Genomic DNA, 27,876 nt, shown 5'->3' with positions numbered 1-27,876 from the left:
TCTCTCTCCTTGATGAGGCACCACCTTTCTGGAGGATGCTTTCCACCTCCTGTGCTGTATCTTTGCATGCTTTGCCCAGCATAAGTTGAAAAGCGCACGAGCTGCTCCCTTTTTCACCTGCATCCAACTCATTAGCATTGGCTTCTGATGCTTCACTGGCCTCTGGCTTACATCTTCTTCTCACCTCGGTTACAGCTCCCTGACTGTGATAAAAAAGCTCCTCTCACTTTCAGGTGTGTGCACAACTCCGATGTTTCTGGGCTGTTCTTTGCAGCGCCATATAATTGTCCTTTCTCCCATGTATGAGATGTCCTCATGCCCTGGTTTTGGCTGTGACAGAGTTAATTTTCTTCTTAGTAGCTGGTGCAGTGCTGTTTTGGATGTGGTGTGAGAATAATGTTGATAACACACTGATGTTTTTAGTTGTTGCTAGGTAATGTTTATACTGACTCAAGGACTTTTTAGTTTCTCAGGCTTTGCCAGCAAGGCTTAATGGGCACAAGAAACTGGGAGGGGACACAGCCAGACAGCTGACCTGAACTAGCCAAAGAGGTATTCCATACTATGGGATGTCATGCTCGGTATGTAAACTGGGGGGGCTGTTGGCTGGGGCCTGTGGATCGCTGACTGGGGACTGGCTGAGCATCGGTCAGCACAGGGTGAGCAATTTTATTGTGCATGACTTGTTTTCTCCCTCCCCTTTGGATTTCATTCCTCTCCCCTTCTCCCTCCTTTTCATTATAACTGTTATTATTATTATTGTTCTTTTGGTTTCATTTTATTTCAATTATAAAGTTGTTCTTACCTCAACCCTTGAGATTTACATTCCTTTCCGATTGTCCTCCCCATCCCTCTGGGTGAGAGGGGAGTGAGTGAGTGGCTGTGTGGTACTTAATTACCGGCTGGGGTTAAACCACGACACCTCATTAGCCTGACACGCTCCACCATCCTTGTAGCCACTCTTCTCTGATCATCTCCGATTCGCTGCACAGGCTAACTGTGTATTCGTGCTCTGCTGGCTCCTGTGAGCCTTCAGCACAGAGCTGGTAATGCCAGGCTCACTGCATCTGCTATGGTGCAGTGCCTGCGCACCTGAGCAGGCAGGGATGCTTTGGAGATGTATTCCCCTGGCGATCTTTCCCCCTTTCCTTGGTGGTCTTGTTACCGAAAATCGTAACCAGGAAAATTCTCCAAATTAAATGATTGTTTAGAAAGCCGAGGTTGGCTTATTGCAGGGCTGGGATTCTTCCTCCTAACATGCACACCAAGTTACTTGAGGGTATACATTATACACACTAGAGTACTTGCATATTCATAGTACATTACATATTCATTTTCAGTCGCACACAGGACTGGTTGCACGTCACTCGCTTCCAATGCAAACCAGCACGCACCTTCAGACAGCACCACTGAAGCTTCTACTAACTCCGCACGCTCCCCAGTGGGGTTTGCCTGCTCTCGGGGGCTACCTGAGTCGGAGGTTGTGATCTCCCATGACTACAATTACCTTTGTCCTTCTTTCAACTAATTTTCTGTGGGTTGCAGCACCTCACCAGCTTGTCTCCTTTTGCGGCCAGAACTTCCTCACTTGGAGGCTTACTTCTGCACGATTTAGGTAACGGTGCTCTTGTCCCCATCCTTGTTGACTCCCTTGATTAGAAGTCCTTTCCTTCATTCATTTTGATGACTCCAGAGGGTCAGCTTGATCTAAACTTTGCGCGCAGGTTTGTCTGATGTATAGCCAAGCGCTAAATCAGAGCGACAATTCAGGAGTGTAGGCATGTCTGGCACCCGCGGGCGTGCTGCTGCGAGGCGTGGGGGCCCAGGGGGCTGCTGCCATCCCCTTGCCCTCACCCTCCGCCTGCGGGCCCCACAGAGCCAGGCACTGGGGTGTTTGCGTGTGGCCTTGGGCCCTGTCCCGCTGCTGGAACCACGGCGAGGCCTGTGCGGCCCAAGGGCCATGTCTGCCTGCGGGCCTCCAGCGGGGCCCAGCCGGCCACGACCGGTCTTGGTTTATTTTGAAGGGTCGTTATTGTAAAGGGTCTTCATTTTGAAGGGAAGCGGGATTTACTGCCCACCTCAGGCCGCTTCCCGCCGCCCCCGCCCGGCCAGGTAGCTGCAAGATGGCTGCCGGGTGGGCTGCGGGCGAGCCCCTGCGGCGGGGCGCGGGCTGCGTGCGGCCGGGGCCGGGCACGGCGAGGCACCTCCCTCACGCCCGGGGCTCCCCGCGGGGGTCGCGGCGGCCCGGGGACGGCGCCGGCCGAGGGGGACGGCGCCCAGGCCCGGCAGCCCCGGCGCGCGTTGCCGTGGTGACCGCCCCGGCGGGGAGGGCCCGGCGGCGGCTTTTCCTGCACCGAGCGCGGCCGGCGGGGGCAGAGCTGAGCCGAGCCGGGCCGGGCCGCGCTGCTCCGCACCCCGCGCCGCACCGGTCACCGGCCCCGGCGGAGCCCGCCGCCGCCCCGGAGCGGTAAGTGCGGGCGCGGCCCCTCCCCGGCGCTCCGGCACGGCTCCTCGGGCCGCGGCGCCCCTCGCCCGGCCTGGGCCCCGCCGCGCCGGCCCCTCGCCTCAGCGCTGTGCCGGGCCCCCTCCCGCGCCCCGGGGCCCGAGGGGCCGCCCCTCGCCCCGCGGGCTGTGGGCTCTCCTGGGCCCCCTCTCCCCGGGGCTGCGGGCTCCCCTGGCCCCGCCATGTGCCCCCCTCGCCCCGGGCTCCTCTGGCCCCCCGTGGACCCCCCCTTGCCTCAGGGGCTGCGGGCTCCCCTGTCCCCCCATGTGCCCTCCTCGCCCCGGGCTCCCTACGTGCTCCCCTGGTCCCCCGTATACCCCACTCACTCCGGGGGCTGCGGGTTTCCGCGGTCCCCCCGTGTGCCCCCGTCTCCTCAGGGCCTGCGGGCTCCCCATGGCCCCTCCAGGTACCCCCTGTGCCCCGGGGGCTGTGGGCTCTGGCCGTGCCATGTGCCCCCCTCGGCCCGGGGGGCTGCGGGCTCCCCTGGGCCCCCAGTTCCCCACCTCACTCCAGGGGATGTACGCCGCCCTGCTCCCCTCACCCTGGGAAGTGCCTGTCCCCCCAACCACCCCCTCACCCAGGGGTGGGGGTCCCTCTGCCCGAACGTGGGGCCGGGGGCACGGGTGCCGGTGTGCCCGAGCCGAGCCCGGGGCCGTCACCCTGTGGGGCTGGGGGCTGCAGCAGCATCGCCCTCCCTCTCCCTGCCCACGCCGGGGACACTGCGGGTGACACGTGTGCGGTTTCAGCTGCGCTCTTCGGTGCCCCGGAGCTGCCGCTTTTCATACTGAAAGCGAATTGCGCGGTTTTCCGGGGCTTCTGATTTCTGGGGCGGTTTGTAGGGTCGTAGCCTCTGGTTGCAGGGCAGGGTCCTGCATCTTAAGCCCTGCCGAGCTCCTTGCAGGCTCTCCTAAGCCAGATCTGTGTCTCTTTGAGGTAGGTCAAGGTTATTGTGAACGGGGGTAGGCTGCGGGATTTCCTCAAGGTCACTCTGGGCGTTGGACCCCGAGCATCCCCTCATCTCTTGCTGCACCCTCCGGAGTCACTGGGCTCCCGCTGGGCGAGGGCACAGTTGTGGAAATCGGATTTTCCAGTGCCCCAGACCTCTCTCCTGCAGAGCTTCTCAGCTTTTAGATTCTGCGCTTTGCCGGGCTGATACAGTGACAGACATCAGAGCAGGATCCCAGCTGTATTTGACCTAATGTCTTTCAGACAGTAGGTGTTTACAGTTAAGGATGATGTTTTTACCATAGCACGTTCATCTCTAAGAGTCTCACTGCTGTTAGGATCTGACCTTTCGTGGCATGGCTGCTGCTGTCGGGATGGTGTCTGCAGTGATTTTGATCACTGCAAGTCACTGTGGCTCTGCCTCTCCAGAACTTGCTTCTTGGCAATGGTAAGCGAAAGGCAATTGAACTAGAGTGGTGCTTGGCTGATAACGATGTATCGTGTGCGACTGGGATGGCGGTCGATGTCTTGTTCTCTGCTTGTGTTTCGCTTTCCAGGCTGTTACAAAGGTATAGATGAGGTCTAATAGGAGGCGTTACTCTAATCTCTTCACCAGAAAATAAACACCAGTATTTAATAAGGATTTACCCCTTTGAATGCCTTGCCTGTAGAATTTTTAACTATGCGCTACCACTCCTCCTTGTCATTCACACAGGTACAGTTTTCCTCCTGGTGCCGTGCCCTTGGGCTCGTTTGCTCACTGAGTCCCTGTTGTAGTGAGGAGCATTATGTTCTGAGGGCGATGGTGATCGGTGCCAGAGGTGGATGGCCGAGTTGGAATAGGGAGCAAGTTTGTGTCATAAATTGGAGCCTGGCATTGCTCCGAAGGAGAGTCTGCAGTCTCGCTTGATGCCCAGCAATCTTGTTAATGTCTTACTAAGATGCCAGGGCCCTAGAAGATCCTTCTGCTGCCATTTTAAGAAGGGGTAGTGTGCTGTATTAAGTTACTAGAAGGTAGAAATCACTAACAGCCTGTCAGGGCCGTTTGGTCCCCTTTTCCTGCCAAGATTTAAATTAGTGGGCAAGATGGGGGATTATCTACCTCAGTGGCCAAGGTTACCGCAGTATGTACATGTGGAAGTAGCCCCCCTCCACTGGCTTCTGTGTCACATTTTGTGTTGTAGGTCTCTGACGGGGCAAAGCTGGGATGGAGAGAAGGGACTGAGACACAGCGGCTGGTGTTTGGTATGCCTTGAAGCCTGGAGGCCATGACAATTTGGAGCTGTGCTCTGATTAAGGTGTTATAATACAGAAAGTCTTGCTTAGGAGCTGTAAGCATTTCATGTACCTATGCATTTGTTCTTGCTTAATTGTTGTCTTGCTGGAAATTGTGAAATAGTAGGAGGCAGAGATTTTCAGGAGTAGGGCAGCAGCTTTTTTAGGTGGGAACATGTGCTGTGTTCAGCTACAGTAAAGCACATCTAGAGCCAGTATCCCTGACACAGGGGCCAGTTTTGCAGATTCCCCTAAGAACAGCTTTTCCATGAGCGGTAAAGCCCGATCTAGGGAACACCCTCATTGCAGGATGTGTGATGACCATGCAACACTGTGAAAATAGTTCATTATCTCTGGTACTCTGGGTTTTATCTGAATTATCTGCAGCCAGGAGGCTGTAAGAGGAGTGACCGATGAGCTGCTCCTCCTCCCTCAGCAAGGAGCACCTAGGTGTGGTGTAGGACTGTGTGGTCTCCGTCTCTGGTCTTCCAAAAGGCCAGGCTTTGGGTTTTCTGCTAGGCTGGGGGTTACTTTGTTTTATAGATGTTGGCAAACCTCTGGACTGTCTTTCACCCTTCTGTGGAGGTAAAACACTCTTGGAGGGCAATTGCCGTATTCATGGTAGCTGCTGTAAGGTGGCATGTCCTTGTGAAATTTGGGGGTTAAAAGGCTTGTGTGGTGAGAAGAGAAGTTTGGAAGTGTTGAATGTAGCCATGGAGGGAATTGTGTCCCTTGGTGCCAGCTGGCAGCAGGTCTGCCTTGTTCCAGGGTGATGCTTTCTTTTGTCACTTGATCCCTGGGCTCACCTGGGGGCAAGAAAGTGCAAATCTTTTGCACTGCCAAATTTCCAGTGCCTGCAAGATGCCCTGCTCAGGGTGTATCTCTTAGGGCTGTTTCTATCTGCCTAAAATCATATTGTGCTGCCAGAATGACATGAAAGAGCTTTGAACTACGCCCCAAGGGGGAAGGAAAAGGGGTGGAAAAAAGCAAAATATTTTTGTTCTGTTGTCAGGAGATCGCGCGCTGGGGAGATGATGTGTAACCGAACCAGATTTGGAATGGCTGGGACAAACATGTTTCCTTGTGATCCTGAGCGCTGCGGTTTGTGTGTATTACAGTAGGATGCCGATGTCCTGTGAAGGGCATTTCTGCAGTTTCCCCTTTTCTAGGCTGTTTGAGAACAGAGGCTCTCTAAGCCTGCCTTCTTCCTAGCTGTCCTTTTTCAGAGTGGTTTGGGGTTTTTTTTCTCTGTTGTTTTTTTTTTCTTTGTTTTTCCCCAGAATGAAGTCTCTGCACAGCCGTTGGCAGGTCAGCAGTGTCCCAGAGCTGTGCAACTTCATCCTTGCCTGGAGTAGGTTGATGTAGCTCTGGCAGAGGCAGTGGAGCAAATTTGGCTTGCACCAGCTGAGGATTGGGCCATCAGGTGGGAGCCCTCGAGCTACAGGAAGAGCGTGGACGTGCAGCCTGTTTAGCCTGTCACTTCAAAGTTTGTTAACGTCCTGTTGGGCTGTCGGTTGGACACACTAGTCTCCCAGCTCCCTCCGCTCCCCTGTTTAAATCTGCAGTACTGTGTGAGGACAAGTACCTGTGCCTCTTCTTCAACAGCGGCAGTGCAAGGTGGGGGAGAATCTGCCTGGCCACAGCATCCTGCCTTCTGCTACTGCAGGTACAAAAGGGCTGGTTAGCATTCCTTTTACATCCATGTATGTGTTCACCTAAGCCCTTAACCGTGTTTTCAGGAAATGCAAAGGCCTGCTCTCATGCCTGTGTTTGCATGTTTTTCTCTCTTAGAAGTACCCAAACACCTGCACTACCGGGAATTTGGGAGAGTTGGAATTATCAGTTACTTACGGCAAACGAGCTACGGATGCTGCCTAATGCAAGCCGATGCGTTGTTTTTATTTTTTGTTCTTGAACATGTTGTACACAGTACATGTATCTCATTGTGCGTTGCTCATAAATGGCTGTGTAGACTCCAGCCTGGTCTGTCTGCAGTGAGCAGGACATGGCTGCAGTGGGCTCCTCTCTGCTGAAGAGGTGCCTGAGGTCTGAGAGGGCAGTGTGGTTTGGCTTCCCCAGTGCCATGATTTGATGAAGCCTTCCTCCTTCTTCAAGGCTGAGTCCTCTGGGCCGTGCCTGACTGATCGGAGTGGGGACCATCGTTCGGCCATATCCAGCTGACAGCACGGTGGGCTGCTAGAACTAACGCTGTGTTGCTCCCAGCTGATCCTAACAGCAGATAAATAATTTTTTCCTGTGCTCTTCTGTTTGCCTTCCAGTGCAAAGATAGTGGGAAGGAGGCAGTGGATTGAACTGTCCAGTGTGAAACTGGATGTTGCTTTAACCTTGCAGTATTGACTGCCAGGTAGTTCCAGTTGTTGTGAAGATAAAATAGCAGGGGGTACAATAAACAAGGTAAAATCCCAGACAAACCCAATGAAAAGACCTTGTCAGTCTGGGCGGTTTGGATTTCTGTCTGGCAGTTTCCTCTTACATGTCTGCAAATATAAAAGCGTTGAATACTTGCTGTCTTAGGAGGGCTGCCCAGATGGAGATTATTTGCTTGGGGAAGGGAAGGGCACTCGGGCAGCAATACTTGTTCTGTGTCAGGAGAAATGTGATGGGACACCGTTTATTTAATTTGTAGGGTCTCTGTTGATCTTGATGTAATGCTGACTGTGGTGAGCTGCTCACAGGAATGCAGTCTTAGGTTTATTTTAAACTTTTTCATAACTGGTTCTTGTTCTTTTTTTGGTGGTGCTGTTGTGGGTGGGTGGCTACACGTTGTCAAACCTCCCTGTGCCCTTCTCCTTCCTTTGCTGATGCTGCTGGTGTGTGAAGTGTCAGGAGACTTGTCTGGATTTTTTTTTTTTTTTCCCTTTCCTGGGTCTGTGGCATTTATCCAGAGGCCAGGAGGAGAGAGGCTGAGTTGCCCAGAATGGCATGAATTCAAGCAGCTAGGGATGACTGAAGTCACATCAAAGACTGTGCCTGCCCCACCTGGAGTCTGTCTCCATGGTTGGGGCTCATGCTCTCGATTTAAAGGCTGTCCCAGCTGTGAGGAGCTTTGTGAACAAAGTGGGGAGAGTGAAGGAGAAGGAAGACTTCCCCTCTTACACGCAACAGCAGTGCTGCTGCACTGAGTGTTTGGCTTGGAAGAGGCCTTCGGGAACAGAGGTGTGTGCTTTTCTTTTTTAATTGGAGCACAAAGATATGGGACTTCCAGCAAGCCATTTTAGTGGGAGAGAGATGCTGTGTGAGTGAGCTCTTAGTCTGGCCCAAGGCAGAAGGCTGTCCAGGAGCTGTGATCCTTCATTTCTGAATTCAGCTGCAGCTTCCATGAATCCTTTTTTGCTTTGGCAAGGGGCTGGGCTCTGTGGTGCGAAAGCTCCTAGCCAGGGTGAGCGCTGGCTTTGAGTGGGTTGCTGCATGGAAGGAAGCGGTAGCATGTGGTGTGCTTAGTCTGGACCAGCACATCTGTCATTTCTGTTGCTGCTGAGTATTCTGCCCTTGTCACTGCGGTGTCTGCCCCCTTACTGCCTTTAACGGGTGTGTGCTGCCTGCACGCCTTGGCTGGGGAGGTGGGGGCAGTTCCCTGTTGCCTGCCGGGTAGGGTGGATGGAAACACCTTCTCCAAGGCCACGTGCAGACTGGGAGCTTGTTTGGTGCCCTGTTCAGTGCTGTGTGCTTTGCTCTGTGGTAGTTAGGGATTTATAAAAAAGAAAAAAGAAGGAAGCGTGGTTTAGGGACAGGATATGTTAGGGGCAAGCAGTCAACTTGGGTACTGCTTTCTGCTTGAATACATGGCCTTGGATAAGCAGTAAAATATCTCTCTGACCCTGTCCCCTACAATCAAATAGGGACAGCAGTGCTGCCAGGGTTTTGCCACTTGCACACAATAGTGGTGGCAGCTGTTGCAGCAGATACGATCTGGTGTAATAAGTGGTCTCTCCTTCTGGATGCTTCCTTTTCCTTTTCCATTTTTTGTTGGCTTTCTCAAGGGTAAGGGTAGCTTCCATCCGCTGGGTAAGCTGAACTCTTCCCTGTAAGGCAACAGGAGCACTTGTTGGTTCATCTCATCCTTCGGAGCAACTGTTGTTTATGAAGGCTATTTTCTAAGGGTAGTAGTTCTTTTAAAGGACCTAAACCATACTGTGTTGGCCTGACCCCCTTCCCCTGAACTGTCCTGCTCATTTTGTTAGCAGCTAAATGTGTGCATGACCTCATAACCTGAGCAGCTGTTGTCTTTTTGATGCCCCCCCCCCCCCGCTTTTTTTTTTCTTTTTCCAGAAACTTGCAATCTAGATTCATTGGTGCCCCACTCCGGTTCTTCAAAACCCATGGAGAGCTTGAAGGAAATAGCTTGGATACTGAAGTGTTAAGTGCTACAGAAATGCCAGACGCTATATAAACAACTAAACTCAGCCCCCGGCCCTGCCTGAAAGAGGGATGATTTGCAGAAATACTTCAACAGATGGTCTGAATTTGACTTTGGAAAGGGGGGCAGAAATGCCAGGCTGGTGCTGAGCTGCGTGTGGGCGCGTGCCCGAGCGCGCTGTGTGGTGTGCTGCCTGCCAGCACGCTCCTGGGAAGGCTGAGCTGGCTGCTCCCGCAGCCGCTACGTGCTCAGCATCCGTGCACTGCTGACTCGGTCCCTGCGGCTCTGCCAGGTCCCTGGCGTGGAGCGAGCTTCCCCCGTGGGGAGTTTCGGCTGTGCCTGTTCGGTGGGCTGTTCTAGTGGAGGGAGCTGCGGCCAGTTTTGGAGGCGTGGGGTCAGCTCGTGGCAGGGAGGCGGTGGAGCCGCTGTGTGGCTTGTGAGACATTGCTTGGCATGCAGGTGAGACTGCAGGAAGGCCACGGTGTGATCTGACACTGCGTTGTCTCTTGCACTGGCAAGGTTACCTGGACCTGTGGCACTGCAAATTGAGGTGCTCTGGAGCTGGAAGCAAACAGATCAGCGGTGGCAAAGGGCATGTGCTGTTTGGACACACCTGTGTGGATATGTGAGAACTTGCTGGTAGCCTGAAAGGACGTGGGATGGGAGAATGTTTACATGGCATGGTCCAGGACCCTGATGAACTCTGGCAGAGCTGGCTGATGGGGCCAGCCTCCCCGCTCCTCCTCTGGTGAGGTTACTGCTCTTGCAGGGGAAGAACAACATGGTTTCCCCAGCTGGTACCAGACCTGGGGTCCTGGCATCAACCGTGGCAGCAGCAGAGTGCTGCACCGCCTCTTGTGTGAGCTCTGCCATGGGGCAAGCAGGTTCCCACGTCGGTAGCCACAGCTGGCTCCAATGGGGATCGTGGATTGGAGTCCAGAAGTTCTTGTCTGAGGACCTGTGGAGTAGAGCAGCGTGCCTGGTTCCTGTATTGCCAAACCGTTGTTAGTCTCCCAGTGCAAGGTGCCTTTTACACTGCTCACTGGTGCAACAATTTGTTTTTGTCTAATGCTTTTTGCCGTTCCTGCCATGTGCTTTTTGGCGAGACAGTGTTGGTTGCTAATTAGAGCAGGGATGTGAGGTGTGCTTCAGGGGTGAATTTTTTTTTTTTAACTTTCTGAAAACAGGTCTAATTCTGAAGCAATGCAAGATTAATTGCTTTACTGAGGATGCCTAATGTGTTAGGTAAGTTCTTGTGGATACATCTGGCAGGTAGCAGCATTGCACTGCGCATGTGGAGTAGCCAGGTAAGACATTAAATGTCCAGAGAATGACTTTCCAAGTTTGACTTATTTTACTTTTTTCCTCTCTTTTTCCTTTCCTGTGTTACCCATGTCCTGCTCTGTCTAGGTGAGCAGGACTCTTATGTGTTTTCATTTGCTTGTAGCCTCCTAAATATATTGTCTTCCTGCTGGGAACGCCTTGCCTGCCTTGCGGTCTGCTGATTCACAGCACTCCGGGTGAGCAGGGAGCTGGTGAATGGATTTTGCTGCAGACTATCGAGCTGTGAGGTGGTGGTTGCAGTCCCCTTGACAATTCCTCCGCTTGTTTCCCTGGAGGAGCTGCTAACCTCCTTAGGAGCAGCATGACCCATGTGGAGCTGCTGACTGTGTTTAGCAAGGAACCATTTTGCTGTGATCTGAACGGCTTTGGCATAACAAAGCTGAGGTGGGAGGAGAGAAATGCTCTCTGCGATGCAGGAGCAGAGCAGGTATGTTCATATACCCCCCCCACAGCAAAGGGGGACTGGCAGCAGCAGTGTCCTTTATCTCCATTCCTGTGGCTGAGGGGCAAGGAATGAATATTGATTAACATGACATTTAACTGGCATTTCTTCTAGTGTACTGGGAGCATTAGTCAAATACTGCCTTCAGTGGCTAGAAGTAATGAGACAGGCTTCCTTCCTCAGAAAGGTCTCTACCTGTTGCTGCAAAGTGTTTGGGAGGCTGGGAGATGTCCCTTTGTTATCCTGTCTACTCTCCGTGTCTGGTTTCTTGTACAAAAAGCACCTGAAATACAGTCTTGGCTCTAGCAAGCAGCTGAGCTTGCAGCGTATATGCCAGTGTTTGCATGCTTACGTGGTGACTCCTGCTCAGTGCTTCTCTGTCACCCCCACCCAGTTCTTAACTCCAGCGGGTGACACAGGAGGGTTTACATCCTTTCAGACCCAGGGGTTCTGTTTCATTAGGCTGCAAGATTTTAGCATTGCAGCCACATCGTTGGCTGGCCCTCTTGGGGCACCGTGGCTCCTGCTAGAGGGGCAGGGTGTGGGCTTTGCTGGATGCATTGCTTCTTCCAGCCAGGCTTGTGTGGTCCCTCTGTGGGACCCTGAGTGACAGCTGTCAGTTGACGTATAGCCCCACAGCCCTCTGGACTTCTAGGTCTTTTAAATCATTTTGTTCAGGGACCAGAAGCCTTTATCTTCCAGGTTTCCCTGGAAGGGACTCTTGTTTGGTTTTAGTGTTGCTTATTGGTTCATTATTTTTTTTTTCCATTGCCCACAGCAGTCAGGCTTCTGCTGAGAGGAAGACAGCCCTGCTTCTCACTCCTGCCTCTCTTTGTTTCGTTTTGGTTTTGGGTTGGTTTTTTTGTGCTGGCACAAGCATTTGTGTGTTCACAGCAACACGCTGACCTGGGAATAGGCCTGGTCTGAAATGTGTTCCTCTAGTTGCTGGGGGAAGGAAAAGCTCCCTCCTTTTTGGCAGTAGCCTGAAGTTATGCTGGGCTAATGCTTGAGTAACCACAGCCTCTGCTGGGAAAGAGAATCATGTGGCTTGAGAGATACGCTTTCCGGGGCTAAAAATCCCTGGTATGGTTTCCTTCATAAAAACACTTGCATCTTCTCTGCCAACCCACTGTCAAGACTGCATCGAGCCAGTACCTCTTTGTGCAGGACAAACTGTTATACTACTGCTGTGGCCCTGGGTCTCGCTTGGTGCCCTGTCGTAGATTCTGTCTTTGAGGGGGAGAGTCCGCATCATGTCTTTTAAACCACCCTGCAATTCACGTGGCGCAGTCCTTGCTGCCAGAGGAAGGTGGGTGCTTTCAGGCCTCCTGGGGGTGGCCATGTGTGCTGCCAGATGCACACGGTATAGGAAGAAGTGGGAACAGACAGGGGAAAAAAAGCCCCATGGCTTTGCTTTGCGCTGGCACGGTCCCCTAGTGTTCACAGGAACAAGCGTGTGTTTCAGAAAGTGCTCTGTGAGCACGTGTTCTGTGGGGATGCAAAGAAATACAACCGACTTCCTCTCCTCTTCCTCTCCCTCCCTTGCATGCGAGGAGCTGGTGGCGGTGCCTAGCAGACACCCTTAGCAGGAGCACAGCTGATGCCCAGGGAGCTCCTTGCCAGGGGTGGCAGAGGTGAGGGATCTGATTACCTTTGGGCTGGAGGGATGGGGGGCTCCTCTCTGAGCTTATCTGAACCTTGCTGGGATTGTGTGTCTGTCTCCTGCTGTCCTTTTGCTTCTCCCTGCCACAGCTTTCCCCTTGCTGTTTCTGAAGACTGTTCCTATTTTGACACGGGAGATGCACGTGGTCCCGCCTGCCTGCCCTGGGTAGGTTTAGGAGCTGGTTGGATTGCCTAACCTGGTCGAGCTCACCCTGCAGCTTCCATGTGCTGCCTGTCCGGCCGAGCTGTCCCCGGGGACGTGGAGCAGACAGGTCTGGGTGAGGAGTGGTGTGTGGCAGGATGCTGAGTGACTTGCCGTGCTGTTCTGTGGCTGGAGGTGCCGGTGCCACGTGGTCCCGGTGGGAAAGGGGCTGCCTGCAGGATCCCAGGCTCACAGACCCCAAGCAGCGGGGTCCTCTGGGATGTCCTCTGGGCCACGGTGGTAGGAAGGGACAAGCTGGCTGGCCCTTCGGAGAGGGGATCCTGTGTCTATCGATTGCACCGAGGGCTGGGCGAGCGAGCAAGGCTTTTTGCACGTTCGCAGGCAGCTGGGCTGAGCGAGCCGTGGGGTGCGAGCTGCAGTGCTCCCATGCTTCTCCTCCGAAAGCTGTGTCAAGGCAAGTAATTTCCGCTCTCGCACAGCTATTATGAAAGAGCCTGGGTTTGCTGCACCCCTCTCTCCCTTTGCCCTCAGGGCATGCTGGGCTTGTTAGAATTAATGTAATTAGCACATGCCTTATTAGCTCACTAAGGCACAAAGAACTCATGTATATTTGTAGCCAGGTTAAGCAGCCCCTATTAATTTAAGAACCATGTCCTCAGTGCATGGCAACAGTTAATCACTGCTGGTGACTCAGGATCAGCCAGTACGGAGGGAATTTGGGCAAGGTGTATATGCGTGCGGTTCTCTTTTATTGTGTTATTTTTTTATTAACGAGCAGAGCTGTGAAGGGAATTAGCAGCAGGCGCAGTAGACGGAAGGAGGCTTTCAGTGCAGGTTTGATAAGCAGCCAGCCCTGGATATTTCCTATGCTGTATGGAGAAGAGGATCTATAGAATGAATCAGTGTGATACAACACAGGCTGGGAGGTGGAAATACACAGAAATAAACTTTAGTAACCCTTGCTTGAACTCTGCTTCAATAGGGTTATGAACTAGGTACTGATAGTAATTTTGCTTCGCTGTTTCCCCTCAGTGAATCCTGGGGCAGAGGAGGTGGCTGGTGTGTTCTGCTGCTGGTCATAATTGAGGGAGACTGCGGAAGAACAAGGTTTTCAGGAAAGAACAAAAAATAGTTGCAAGCAATTTCATTCTCTGCAGTGCCGTGGTCCTCAGTCTCTTTTGCTGGTCTGAGTCTTGCCACACACAGAGCTTAGCCAGGTCCTGTGGGATGCTTCCAGGATGCTTGCTACCAGGTGTTTTTTTAGTGGTTCCCCTCATCTCACCCGTGGAAGATGAAGGTTTTGCAGGTGAGTGCCAGTTTGTGCCCTACCACGCTGGAATGATGCAACCTGCAAGGCCAGGATGGTGGCGTGTGTCTCTGCTCCTGTAGCCTTGCATGTGGGCTACTAAGGTCCTGCACCGCTTCTAAAACTAGTGGATTAAGCATTTTGGGGGCTCTCTTCAGCCAAGATCACTACCCATGCAAAGGAGGCTTCCTGCGTTTCTTCTCCCACTTCTCAAAATAATCAAAGGCCGTGCTCTTCGTGATGATCGTGAGCTGGGAGGAGGAGCTGGAAAAGTGGTGCTAGAAAGCAGCTGACATGCTTGCACAGCTTTGGTCAGGTTTTCTGCAAGAAGCTCTTGGGGTGAGCTGCAGGTATCCTGCCTGCTCCCCCTCCCTCTTTTTACTCCTCTCATTTGCTGTTTCTGTCCCTTGCCAAGTAGGCTTGGGCTGTCAAAGCCTGAACTACTCCTGGTCGTCGTGGGCTTGTGCAGGAGCATCGCTGAGAAGATAAGGCTATTACAGGCAGACAGGCAAGGAATCCCATGAAATTGGACCAGAGTGTACATGTGCCTGTGATAACGTGCCCTCTCACTGCAGCTGGCAGGGGACCAAGTCCCCAGGCTCCAGCAGAGACGACAAGCTCCTCTGGCTTGCTTCTGCTGAGGACCTGGCCCTCCTGGGAGGCACAGTGGGAAAATAAAAGTCTGAGATCCCTGTGGAGGGACAGGGGATGCACACGAGTTTGTCTGCAGCAGGTTGGGGCAGATAAACTTATTTCTCCTTCCTTAGAGCCTGTTCCTTGGGACAGCCCAATGCTTGGATGAAGACCCTGTGAGTGGTTAGTGGGGTGAGGAGCTGTGATGGTATATGTACTGGTGATACGGAGGTACCCATTTGCAGCTTCTAACAGGTGCATTGCAGGAGAAAAAGGAAAAAAGAAAATTAAAAAGCGTGTGGGAAGAGAAATGGTTGTTGAGGTACTTCAGATGCTGGCTGGAGGTGGTGATTTTTTTAAAAAGTAGATTTTATTTTTCTTTTCTGTGTTTCACGGGCACTGCTTGGCTTGATGGGCCTTTCTGTACAGGGCCAGAGCAGCCCACTGGCTCAGAGCTGTGGGCAGCTTTGTGCGCACTGAAACAGAGGGTGTTTTCCAGGCCACCATTTTCAGCCAGTGAGGACTTCTGTTCCCTTCTCTCTGTGCTCAGTGGTTTGGAGAAGGAAGGAGTAGCCTTGATGTGGTGGAGTTTAACCCAACAGGTTTTTGGTCTTCCCTTGCGTTGCTGTGTGGGAGCAGCCGTGTGTCAGAGCCAGCTCAGCAGCCCCCTTGCTGGCTGCTGGGCTGGAAGGGATGGACCCTAACTTATAGCTCTGGAGTAGCTGAAGTTGGGGCTATTTCTGGCACGTATCTTGTTCAACGTCTGCCTGAAGGAACACAGTGTAGGGGAAACAACTTGGATTAGTGGTTTGTTCTTTCTTCTCAAAAGAAGAGGGGTTCCCCCCCCCCCCCCCTTTTCTAGGGCTGCATACAGCATTCTGAGAAAAACTGTACTCATCTTGTGACATGAAGGTGGTGGTCATCGTAACAGTCCATCCTTGAGACAGCTGCCACCAAGCTCTCCAACTTGTGGGCCACCACCAGAGTCCTGGAGGGCTTGTATTGCATCACGTCCATCCTGCGTGCCCCATGCTAGCCCCGAGGCAGGACCACCAGCTCTCAGAAGGGGGGCTCGCAGCAGACACAACGCTGACCAGTGCTGTCAGTCCTTCCCCTCTGCGGTCTGGGATCCGGCAGCGGTGAGCCGGCACCATCCCAGGAGGACACGCTTCAAGGCATCTAACAGGAACAGCTCTGTGGGTGTTTGGTGTTGCTCTGATGGGGTACTGCTGCAGCTTGGCCTGGAAAGATGCTTACTCCTCCCAGCCGGGCCACGGGCACCCCTTTCTATCAGAGACCGGTCTGCTGAGAGCTGGGAGCCCTGGTTTTGTTGCTGGAGGGGAATGAATGGTCCCTTTCATGGCCCAGGACCTCAGCTCTGTGCTCTGCCTAGTTCCTGCTGAATGGGCTAGATTCCAACCCTCACTTTCCCTTGGGCTTCTCGGTTGATTGTTTTTAATTACTGCTTTTTACATGGTGATTATTTTAAATTGGGAGGGGGAAACCTTTATCCTACTCTGCCAGTCTCTTGGCAGAGCACCTGAGTGAGGAATTTGCATCATTTAGTTTCTCGGTGGTATGTCCTTCCAGATCAAAGTGTTGGTCTGTCTGTTGCTCTGCCTTTTCTCGACCACCACAAATTATTGAGGAGGAAACGCTGTATACAAGTTATTGTTTGTTCTGCCAGCTCTGTCTCCCGTCTGCCAGACTCCAGCTTCTCAGCAAAGCTGTCCTCTTTCTCCAGCTAATGCTGCATGTCTCTGAAACCGTAATTTCTTAAAAACTGGTATGGGGAACTGATCCAGGGGAAGATGGGTTTAAAAATAGTCAGTCGCACCAGTTCAACGTGTGACTACATGATTTCTCAAGTGGCACTTGGAAAGGGGCATCACTGGTAATAAGCACCCACTTATGTCATCCAAAGATGTCCACGCTGCAGACTCGGTTGTACACCAGCATGATCACGTGTGGGCAGTTTTACTGTCTGTCAGTTAGCTTGTGCTTCCACTGTTGGCTTTTCAGTTGCAAAATAACGTAGGCCATTATAAACTTAATGTAAATCATCTTTATCCCTAGAGGTTGCCACATTGTATATAGTTCATTGTGTTTGCATATGGTTTAGTTGTTCTGTAGCTACTTTTTAGAGATCCCTTTGAATTGGTGCAGGTCTCTACGGACCAAAGGCTGGAGCTCACCACAATTTTCAAATAAAATGCTGGGCCCGATTTTCTGCTGTGGCTGTGCTCTGACCTCATATCACCGCATCACTGAATATTTTATGAGATGCATGGAAAGGTTTTTTGGCCCTCTGGCTCCTCCACCTATTGGACTGTGTTTCTGTAGAAGGAAGCCATGGAGAGCCAAGACTGTATTTGCCTTTGGGCACATGTAGTTGGCCATAATTTGGAGACTTGTTGTGTTGTAAGTGTTGAGAGGAATGAGAGGGGTGCAGAGCTTGATGTGGCATTTGTGCAGAGCAGAGGAGCCAGGTCTCTGGAGACTCCTCCACTAGACCCACTTGCCTTTTTAAGAACTCGGAGAGGAGTCAGCTTGAGATGGGAAGGGCACTAACATCTCCCGTGAGCTTCCTTTGCCCCCCTTAGTCTTGCCTGCGGTGCTGTGAGCACTTTTAGGCCTGTTGTCTCTCTCTCTGAGAGAAGGCACTGCAGTTACTGCCTTACGAGAATGTTTTAATGTGTCGCTGTCTTACGGAGCGGGACTCTGCTATGTGTTCTCAGTGAGATGGCTGCAAGCTCGTTTGTCCTCTTGAAACCTTCCCTCTGGTTCCTTCAGCTTGGCAGCGCCGATGACTTGGACAGCAAGACCGTGTGAGCCCTGGGTGAGTCACTTCTCCTTCGGCTGTCCTCACTCATCCCATCTTGCAATGCAGCTGCAAAACCTCCAGGACAAGGGCTGTCCTTGACTGAAGGTCTGTGCAACCCCTAAAATAACTGGTCCCGGGTCTGCGCTGGGGCCTCTTGGTGTGCTGCAGTGCCGATACCCAAGCCCGGCTTCAAGATGAACGTTGACTTTCTGGCTCTCAATCTGGGGCAGTTTCCCAAGACATGCAAAGTTGAAGGGCGTATCTGACGTCTGCTCCAGATCTGCACAGGCCTGCTCCTCAAGTCTTTCTGTCTGACTTGAATGCAGATGGCTTGGCCCTGAGCAGTTGCCCTTTGCAAACCTTTCTGCCTGGCTGGAGTGGGATGTGCTCTAGGAACTGGGGTGTGATCCAGTGTTAGGACCTGTCAACTGGACTGTTTTCTTGAGCTGGCCTGGAGTAGAGCTGAGGGCTAGGAGACTTGTCTGGGAGAGAGACCACAGTGATGCAAGGAGAGGCCTCCGCGGGATTCCTTCTGTTGAGCAATAGGGCAAACAGCTGCTACACCGATCTGAGCAAGCTGCTGGGTGGTTGGCCTGGAGAAGGTCTCCAGGCTGGGAAGGTGCTTCTCTGGCTGCTCACAGTGCCTTTTGGAGGCCTTTCTGCAAGCCTTAGCTCTCACAGAGGTGGTGGAAGATGCCTGTTGACTTGAGTTACTGCTTAAGGCTTCTCAGTAAAACAGGCAGAGTTGCATGATGCTGTACAGGGAATGGGGGGCCAGCCTGTTGCTTCCAACAGGATGGAGAGCCCGGAGGGGAGCACGTGGGAAAACTGAGTGTGTTCCTCCTGCTCCTACTGCCTGAAGGGAGGAGGATCACCATGTCCTTCCCTGCTCTTTCGTCCCTTTCCTTTCCAGTGCATGCTGTTCCACTCACTGTGATCCTTGCTTTGGAATCAGCAGCTGAGTTGGCTTTTCTGTGCATCAGAGGCCAAGCAGACAGAGGGGCTGTTGCTACGCGCAGTAAAGTGTCTGTCCAATGTCTTTTTTTTATTATTTGAAAAAATCAAAATTTTTTTTGAAATTTTTAAATTTGAAATTTGAAAAAAAAATTGATTTTTTGTATTATTTTGAAAAAAAAAAAGTCACCTTTGGCTTTGCATAGAGGTGGTGCCAGTGACTGAGGCCAGCAGGCAAATGGAGAGAGAGCACAAGCTGCCTCTAGCATGTGGTGGGACTTTTGTCCCTGAGAAAGGGGGGTTGGTTGGACCAACTCAAAAGAAGCTCTTGAGTGCTGAGCCCTCTCCTTCCTTGGGGAGTGGTGGAAATGGCTGTGTTTCTGAGGCCAGTTTTGTCATCTTGGCTGCCACTGTGTGAAGGTAAATGAAGTCTCTGAATTTCCTGTAATCTCAAATAAGGCCCAAGGGAGAGGATAGTCACAGCACTGTGCGTGCAGTGTCAGAATATAGGACGTTGCTGTAGTCCTGGGAGCTTGCAGCGTTGTCCCCTGTGACACTTCCAGCATGGCCCTTTTGTGGCTCTTTTCCCATTGCAACATTACGGGTAACTGCACAGGTCCAGGTGGGTGAAGGATGTTGCGGGCAAATGCCTCTGCTAAGGTGTTGGACTCTTTTTGTTCGTGCCTTGTTTCTTCCTAAGCTGGAACGTTGTCATGGGAGCAGGGTGCTCCTCAGGCTGCCAGTTGTGGTTGGAAGTCCTGTCTGAAGGGCAAGTCAGCAGCAGAGCCGTGACGAGAGCACTGGAGCCTTTGCTGCTAATCAGGAGTTTTGGTCCTCTCTTGAACCTCCAGGTGCATCCAGGTAAATCTGTACCGCCACCGCCTCTGTTCGCAAAGCCAAACACCTCTGGAACATGCCCTCAGTCCAGGGGCTGTCCTGCGCTGCCAGAGAACTTGCCTGTTTCTTTGTGGCATGAGGGAGATGTTTTGAGGTGGTTTATCATCGTTGAGGTCTGGCAGCATGGAGAAGTTGAGACTCCCCGGTCTGAGCCCAGTTTGCACAGAGGGCAGACGCCAGTTGCAGGGGCAAAGTTTGCCCGCTGTTTTGCAAGGGTGCCAACCTGACTGCTTTCACTGTGAACGTGCTCTGGCATTTTTGGCTGTAGATAGGAGGGTGTCAGGGGACTCCTGTCTTGAGCAGCCAGCAGGAGGGAAGCCGCACAGGGCAGAGGTAAGTCGTGGAGGACAGAAGGGACCGCAGGAGCTGAGGGCTCTTGCTGGAGACTGTTGAGAAGGAGGAGCGAGCGCCCTGCGTGCTGGGGCTCAGCATACCCACCGCCTTGCAAGCTGAGTGGGCACTGTGCCACTGAGCCTGTCCCCGTGGGGGTGCGAGCAACCAATGGTGCAGGCAGGTGGTGTGCCACCTCCCCGCTGGGACTTTGGCCTTTTTTCACCTGAGGTGAGGAGGTGACCTGCCCTGGGCTCAGTGCTTTCAAAGCCCAGCGTGGTACGGGGACAGTCAGCCGCTGACTGCGTGGCAGGTGAGTTTGCATCTGCAGCCCCGGGGCTTCTGGGGCTGGTGGCAGAATGGGATGAAGGGACTGTGCTGTCCCACTGTGCAGATGGAGAGGTGACAGTCTGTGACAGTGGGGGAGCGTCTGCCAGTGTGTTTGAGCTTTGTTTTATTGAGGACTAATGCCCTGCCTGGTGCTGCAAGGAAATTCATGGCAGTCCCTGCTTTTGAAAGCCTAAGGGCAAGTGAGCAGCAGGGGTGAAGCTGCCACCAATTCCTTTCATCCCCTCTATCCCGAAATGTCTTAAGCAGGCAAAAGCCAAGTTGGCAGCCTCTCCCCAGGTGAGATTTTCTGATACCACCTCCCGTGTGTGCTTTGTGCCAGCATGCATCTGGAAAGAGCTTCTCTCAGGAAATATTTGCGGTTCAGTTTGCACTCCTTAAACCTTAGCGTTGCGATTGCAGCTTGGCTGCAGTCATTAGCAAAACTTGGCAGGGTGTCTGCACCTTCAAATGTGTTTGCACCGTGAAGGGAAAGGGGTCTGCTGATCCCAGAGGGTTTCTCCTCTCCCAGCAGGTACTAGTTGCTGATTGCTTCCCCCGGACTTCTGTGGCTGTGAGCGGTTGCATGGCCGTGTCCTCTTGACACGGTGGATGCTGGCACAGTTTTGCTCTGTCCTCTTACCCTCTGAGCCCTGCATCTTGATGTCAGCTTGTCTGGCTGGGGCACTGAGTTTGTCTGCTCTCGAGGCAAATGGGAATATGTGGAAGGGAATCCTGTCTTCCCCTTTGGCTCTTTATTTTCAAGTCAAGGTTGTAGTTTGAATATTTGCTTTCAGTGACAGCTCCAGCACGTGCTGGCCTTCAGTTCTCTCTCATCCTTGCCTGACCGCTCTGCACAGCTGTTAGCGCTGGCACAGAAGCAGGGATGGGAACACATGTTTGGGTGTAGGGAGAGGATGGGATTGCTTCCTTCAGCCGCAGCACCCGCTGACGTTGGCTAAAGGTCTTCTGTCAAAATTGCAGCCTGCATGCACTCGGGTAAATCAGCATGTCCAACAGTATGCGCCCAAAAGGCTGTGCTCAGCGCTCAGCTGCGGTGTGGGGCTGCTGGGGAGGGGGGAGCCGGGGAGTGGGAGGGCTGGCGGAGGGCAGAAGCGAAGAGCCAGCCTCTGGGAGGGAGCTGCTGGCGGGACTGGGGAAGCTGGTGGACTGGGAGCCTGCAGCTGGCTTGGAGGGTGCTGCATGGTGGCTCTGGCAGCCTAGCAGAGGGAGAGCAGGACAAGAGGGAGGATGCTGAGCTGTGGGGACCCCCAGGGTCAGACTGCGGGCAGAGCAGTAGCGTCTGCAGGTAGAGGTGGCAACCCACTGCCACAAGGCAGTGTGGTGGCAATAAGTGTGATGAGTGTGGTCAAAGAGGTGTGGGTAAACTTAACCTGTTCTTTCCCCACGGTGTCTCGGCTTGTGGAGATGTTGAGTGCCTCTGTCTCCATCCCAGCTTGCCAGCAGCACACACGGCATGTGGTGAGACTGTGTGCTCCCCTCCATGCCCCAGGCTGGGCTGTGATTCTCTGGTAAGCACTTTTCCTTCTGGTGATAAGGCAAGAGTCGAAGGTTAAGAGTCCAGCCCTGTGCCCCAGACTGATCAGGAGTGCAGCAGGTCTGCAGCAGGCAAAGGTTGGCCATCCTGGAGAAAAGCTTATGTTTGGGTAGTGTGGGTGGATGAGCCTGTGTGGTACGTGGCAAGGCAGGGGAGCAAAATAGCACCATTTTGCCCATGGCTGAGGCTGTGAGGACCAGCTACATCTAAAGCTGGCTAGGCTGGCATTGTGCTTCCCACAGTCTGGCTGCCGTTGCTCTCTGGAGCTGTATTTTGGGAGCTGGGAAACGGGAGAGGCTGGGCTGAGGAGGCTCCTGGGCTGTCTGTGTGTGGCAATGTGAGCTTCAGGCCCTTTGCACCACCTCTCTGCCTAGCACAGAGGCGATGCCCTGTGCTGCAGCGTGCGCGTCACCCTGAAACTAATTTACTTGATCATTTTAATAAATGTAGAAGGGACATCCCAGTGTGCGAGTAATGGGGCACTAATCCATGCTAGCTGTGTTAACAGCACTCTAGGAAGGAATTAATGCCACATAATTCATTGCCCATGCAGCTCTCGCTCTCTTAATTATGGGATGTTCAATTTAGGGAGCCCATTCCGTGAGGGCTACTCAGCCTCTTTGGCTTTGAGTTGGGTCTCTGGCAGTTCTTACTTCCCTTGTCTGTTCACTACCAGTTTCCTCCCTGCTCCTCTGTTCCTTGTGCCATGCAGGTTCCCAGTTCCAGTGGCGCAGTTGTCCACTGGGCCATGGAATTTAACCATACCAAGACCTTCTGAGGCATCAGCACCTTTTTGATGCTGCTGGCTTGTCTGCTGCCCCAATGCAGATGCTGATGGAAGGTTTCCTAGGAAGATGCAAGCCCTGCTGCCATGGGAAGCCCTCCAGCTACACCCCTGCTTGGCTGCAGAAGCTTTGCTTGCCTGCTTTTGTTTGCATTTTTTCGCTCCTGAAAGCACTGTGTTCCTGGGGAGATACGCTCAGGTTTTCACTTAAATCTCTTTCCTTTCTAGGTTAAGTGTGTAATGGTCTGGACTTGTTTTTTAAATACTCTATGAAATTACCGGCATCCTCTTCCCAGCCTCTGTTTTTCCTCCTCTCAGGCTGCAGGACTGCAGCAGTTCTCCTGCCCTGGGAGGGATGGGAGACCAGCTCTCCCCAGGAACTCCCTGGCCAGGGTGCTGGAGGCTTCATCATCCATCCATCATCTTTTACGGGACTTGGGGAGTTCTGTAGATTACAGCAAAATGCTGAGAGTTTGCAGTGACTTTGGGTTTGTTTTGCAAATAGTCATTCGCTGGAGCTCTGTTTGAACAAACAGAGCTCAAATAAGCTTTCCACTTCAGTGCATTAAAATCCCTTAATGCATTAAAATCCCCTGGCCGTGGACATTCAGGCTCTGCTGTGCCAGGTGCTGTATAAACAGTTATCAAGTGCTGGTGTCTGCTGTAAAATGATCACATCATTCGCTTCCCCTCGCTCGTCCGCGAGTTGAGTAGCTTTTGTTAGGGGAGATGATACTAGTCCTGGCATTTGCTGGCCATACAGCCAGCACCAAGGAAACCTGTAACTTTGCCCAATTTTAAACCCAGGAAGATTTTGACCCCTTCTTGCTGTGTAGCTGCAGTAGGAGCATCGGTTCCCTGGTGAGAAGCAGCAGTTTTCCAGCCGGGTCAGACAGCTGGGCTCCGTAGTTACTGGGCAGGTGGAGAGCTGAACCCAAAAGTCAAGGGGGGGGAAAAAAAAAGAGGGAGGAGAGAGCTAAACCCAGCTGTCCTGAGTCCCTCTTGGTGTGGTAGCATCTTCTCCCACCCGCATCACCCGACTTGTGCCAGCAGGTAAGAAGCAGCCCTCTGATATCTTTGTGTGTCCGTTTCAGCGTCTCACTTTCCAGCTGGGTGGTGGTGGTGGATGCTAGCAGCCTTGCTGTCTTCTCTTGGCGTGGCTCTTTGCGGTGGCTGCCTGGCCTCTTGGATGTCCTTCTGCAGGGAAGTGTGCAGCAGGGACAACAAGGGGGGGAGTTTGCCAGAGCTTGGAGTGGGATGTTGGAACCGCTTGGCGCATATACTTGGTCAGAGCTGCTGCCTCAATAAATACAAATGTTCTATTGAGGGTATAGATATTATGCCAGGGTTACAGGCTTTCAGCAACCGGTCTCCCTGTATTTTTAGATTTGGTCTTATCCTGGTTAAATTGATAGAGAATTAGATTAACCTGAAACAAACTGTTCTTGTGGACATGCATATGAAAGCAAAAGGGTTACAGAAGTGTGTAGTAGCGTGGCGTGGTGGGTGAAGTTTGCGTGCAGTGGTTTGGAGAGGAGCCCCTTTCCCTGGCGAGCTGCGGGTGCTGGTCTCTCGTGGCTTTGGCTGAATGTGGGACTCCAGAAAAGGCAGTTTTTAGTCTCTTGTCATCCAAGCGTGGGACTGCAAATGCTTTCATACTGCCCTGTGCTTGGCCCTTGATGTAACAGGGAGGGGAGCAGGTCAGTGCTGAACTGTGTGTAACCTCTTCCCGTACCTGCTTGTACCATCGCCAGCTCTTTCAGGGGCATTTTACTCTCAGGAATGCCTCTGGCCCTCAGGTTGTATCTCCAGAGCAGAAGTGTCAGCCTGAAAGCCACTTTGTTGGATGGGAGATGGTGTGGCTTAGGAAATCTGTAATTTAGGGGCAAATTTCATTCCAGAGGCAAAGGGCAAAGATATTTCCTCTGCTTCTGGCTCACTGCCCGGGTGGTGACTAGAAGGGGGAGATGGAGGAGAGTGGCTGAGTGCTGCTGAGATGTCCTGAGATGGTCAGTATGAGACTGATGAAAGTATGGGGAACCTGGTCCCCAGGTTGGAGGTGAGGAGGAGACAAGGACACCTCCAGAAAGCTGAAGGTTGGCTTCTGAAATTTTCTCTGGCATCCAGATTACTTTGTGTGGTAAGTTCTACCAGCTCTTGTCAACTGGTAGCAGTTAAGGGTCTTGGAGGGAGACATTCCTGCAGAATCGGAGCTTCAGCGCTGTGCCAGTAGGTGCTGAGCTGAAATGAGTGGTCCAAAAGGTAAAGTCACACCAATAGCTTGGGGAGGGAGAAGCACTACTTGAAAGTCAACGTTGGCACAAGGCTGACTGTGGCCTGTCTTTTTGGGCTGGGAAATAGAGGAAGGATTGTAACCACTGGGAGAACTTTTTTTTAAGACTGTCCTTTAGAAACAGCAGGTATGTGTTGGAGGGAAGGGCTGAACAGGTCCTGTGATGGCACGTGATTTTCTTGGGGTGGCTGGGTGGACCTGCAGAGGGTTGGAGCTTCACATGGTGCGGTGTGAAATGTTCCCCGGAGTCTGGGAGCGCTGTGATGGGTGCTGCTGTCCTGGATGCTGCTGTCTTGGATGCTGCGCAGAGCTCCTGTGCTGTCTGGCTGTTGCCCTTCCTACGTGCTGCTGGAGCCTGAAGACTAGCAGCTCTTCTCTCCTTGTGTGCGTGTATATTTATATACACACTCACATTTATAAGGCTCCCTCTGGAGCTCAGTCTCCTCTGGGGAGACCAGGTGCTCCCTTAAATCACTTGTTGCTCAGCTAGCCTCCCCCTGCAGCCTGCCCAGTAGGACCTGAGCTTCAGGAACAGCGTAAGTGTCTCAGCTTTGTCTCCTTGGTGTCTTTCTCTCCTTTCCCAGGAAGAAACTAAAGTGAAAAAGAAGTGACTGAAAAAGAAATTAAGGAACGATTTGAAGGAACAGATCCATTTCTTAACAAGATCAAGTTTGAATTAAATGGCTGATAAACAGATCAGGTAACTTTTCTTTTTTTTTTTTTTTTCAAAAATTTTTGAGATGTTGGTTGTGCTTTGGATTTTTCTTTTAAAGTCTTTTGAACATAATCCCTTTTGGCGATACAGGAGGTTGGAGGAAATTACCTGAACATATCTTCTGGCCTTAAACAGTTCCGATTCCTTCTCTGCTCCTTTCTTACCTGCATTTTTTCAACCTTCTCTTATTTTCTGTCTTTACCATGTTGTCACATCTCAGCCTTCTTCAGTTCTTTTTTTCTCACTGCCTTTTTCTGTCCACCCTCTGCTTTTTACCCTGCATGCATCTGTTCCTTTTTGCTTTTTCTTTCAAAGGTCAGCTTGACCTGCTGACTTCAGCTTGCTGACATCAAGGGAGCAAAGCCATCTCCTTGGCCAGCCCAGGATGCAATGCTTGTAATTACAAAGTCCACAGAGTTGCAACCTTGTACCCTTCTTCTAAAGTCAGTCAGTGCTTGAGTGACTCCAAGAACTTGAAATACCAACAATAATTAGTGACACTTAAGTGCACGGCTGGAACTTAATAACATTGGTCCTGGCCTATGCAAAGGCTGGATATGAGTCCTCACTGGAAATTAACTGGGATGTGTATTCCGAGTTCTACCAGTAGCTTCTTAAGAGCTGTGTCAGATGGTCCTGCACGTGGGTTTAACTTTCTGCTGCTTGTGAAGTTGCCCCAGATAAATGACTCCTACATGCTGTGGGATTCCAGAACTTGGCAATGCCTGAATGCTACAGGCAAGAGGGCTGTCCCTTCTTGGTGTTTGCCGTGATTAGGGTATCTTCTTGTGTGCTTGCCTTCTGCAAATGAAAACAATCCTGAGCTGCGCTGATAACAAGACAGCGTTGTGGAGTGTTTATGTGCCTAGATTTGCCCGTCATCAGTTACCCAATTTGGAGAACACTTGGCGTTCTTCTCTTATACCCCTGAAGGACACGCTGAGATTCACCTCCATGGAGCCTGACAAGTCTATGTCCCTGATAGCCTCAGCAGAGCAAAAGGAGCAGATATCAGTGGCCATTTGAAGCTTGGTATTTTGAAGATCTCCTCCACCCCCTCTAATGCGCTCTTGGCAGCGTGAACAGGAGCTTGGTGGCTATGGGGACTAGTTAAAAGGGCTGAGGAGGAGCACTAGAAGAACTGGGATGCCTTTCTATCCCCTCACACGTTAAACTGAGCAAATGGCTTTATTTGTACGCTAGCCTGTGTTGTCCCTGTTTCACTAAGCCCTGTGCAACTAGGTAGCGAGAGGCGGTAGCTGTGCAGAAGCTAAATAGGACAGAGAGACCAGGCACAGTGGATTCTCATCCCATGAGAGAGCCGAGAGCACTTGAGGTGAAAAGTTGGATGACTTAGTCACAAGGGAAAGAGCTTTTGATTCAGGTGCAGTGCCCTCTGTCTTGGGTTCTTCTTTGTGCCCCAGGTCGCTCACCTCTCCCACTTAGGTCATCTCTCCCTTCTGTGCAACCACAAGTCTGCAGTGGTCACAGGCAGCCAAGCCAAGGAGATCTGTCTGAGCTTGGAGGATCTACCAAACCCCTTTTCCCCTGCAGTGTGCATCTGTCATCCCTTAGCAAAATGAGATTGATACCAAAGGACTAAAATCCCCAGCCATGGTTTGCTGCAAGGTGAGATCAAGGGTATTGCATTTCTATATTTCTATAGTGCACATGGAACTTGATCTCAGTGTCTTGCCAGATACTGCCACATAGTCTGTACTAGTCTCCCTCTGCAGTGCACACGGGGGGACCTGGATTGTTGGTTCGGGTGCCGTGGGGGTGTTGAGCAAGGGTTTCTCACTGGCAAACAGCGTGAGAGGCTCTCTGCACCCCACGTTACCCAGATTTTGGTTTGCCCAGGCACATCAGACTGTTCTCCTTCATGGCTGGGATCTGTGCTGAAGTTGGGGGATCTTTTGCACTGACTGTGCTGTCAGGCAAGATGTTTGCCCTGTGTCTGTGTCTCACTCCCACCTGATAGAAACCCTGTGGTGATTTCACTGTTGGAACAGGTTGAGAGAAGCAAGTGTCTGGCTGCCCTGGGTGTTTCAGGGACACTTAGAGAAGCAATGACAGCGCTGAGGCTGGAAAGGGGCACTGCCTGTGCCTCGCAGTCTGTGCCAGGCCAGCAGTGACTTCAGAGCTGAATCTGGGGAGGCTGATGTGGTCCTGACTTGAAACACTCTCCTTCCTGGTGGGGCCTCCGTCTTGGCATACTTTTATCTGGTCTCTAACCTCCTCGTTCCATGTGACTATGGGTTAAATAAGGAGAGAGCCATGCTATGAGGTTTACTGTTTGAAATTTTCCCATTTCCTGAGAACAAGTTGAGTGTAGGAGTTTGCAGGCAAATCTATTCCCTTCTTAGGCTGGTGCAAAGATCCCCGAGGCAACAGAGTCTTGAGTTGGTGAGATCTTGCAGTCTGGCCATGTGCTGAGCTCACACGCTGATTTGAGCCTGACTTCCTAATGTACTGTACTTGATTTAATCTCATCAGCACCGTCTGGTTTGGGGCTGTGGGCTGAGCTCAGGTCTGCCTGCCTA

The 27,876-nt window shown here is 52.2% G+C and overlaps 1 protein-coding gene across 6 annotated transcripts in view; it reads left to right on the top strand.

Moving 5' to 3' along the window:
- The first annotated feature begins 1,501 nt into the window (after positions 1 to 1,501).
- SLC25A22 (solute carrier family 25 member 22) overlaps positions 1,502 to 27,876 on the top strand; it is a 53,170-nt gene continuing 26,795 nt past the window's right edge. The window contains exons 1-2 of one of the 6 annotated variants that reach the window (XM_080405649.1): positions 1,502 to 1,615; positions 25,203 to 25,318. In XM_080405649.1, the coding sequence (XP_080261775.1) occupies positions 25,299 to 25,318 (20 nt within the window). In that variant the 5' untranslated portion in view covers positions 1,502 to 1,615; positions 25,203 to 25,298. Of the gene's footprint in view, positions 1,616 to 2,338; positions 2,468 to 6,030; positions 6,404 to 11,350; positions 12,522 to 19,150; positions 19,291 to 25,202; positions 25,319 to 27,876 lie in introns of those variants that run through there. The other 5 variants (XM_080405645.1, XM_080405647.1, XM_080405646.1 and 2 more) reach the window with 5 other exon arrangements.

Source organism: Falco punctatus, assembly GCF_963210335.1.
Source record: "Falco punctatus genome assembly, chromosome: 10".
NCBI lineage: Eukaryota > Metazoa > Chordata > Aves > Falconiformes > Falconidae > Falco > Falco punctatus.
The sequence above is the reverse complement of the archived record's forward strand: the minus strand, read 5'-3'. Positions and strand labels throughout refer to the sequence as shown.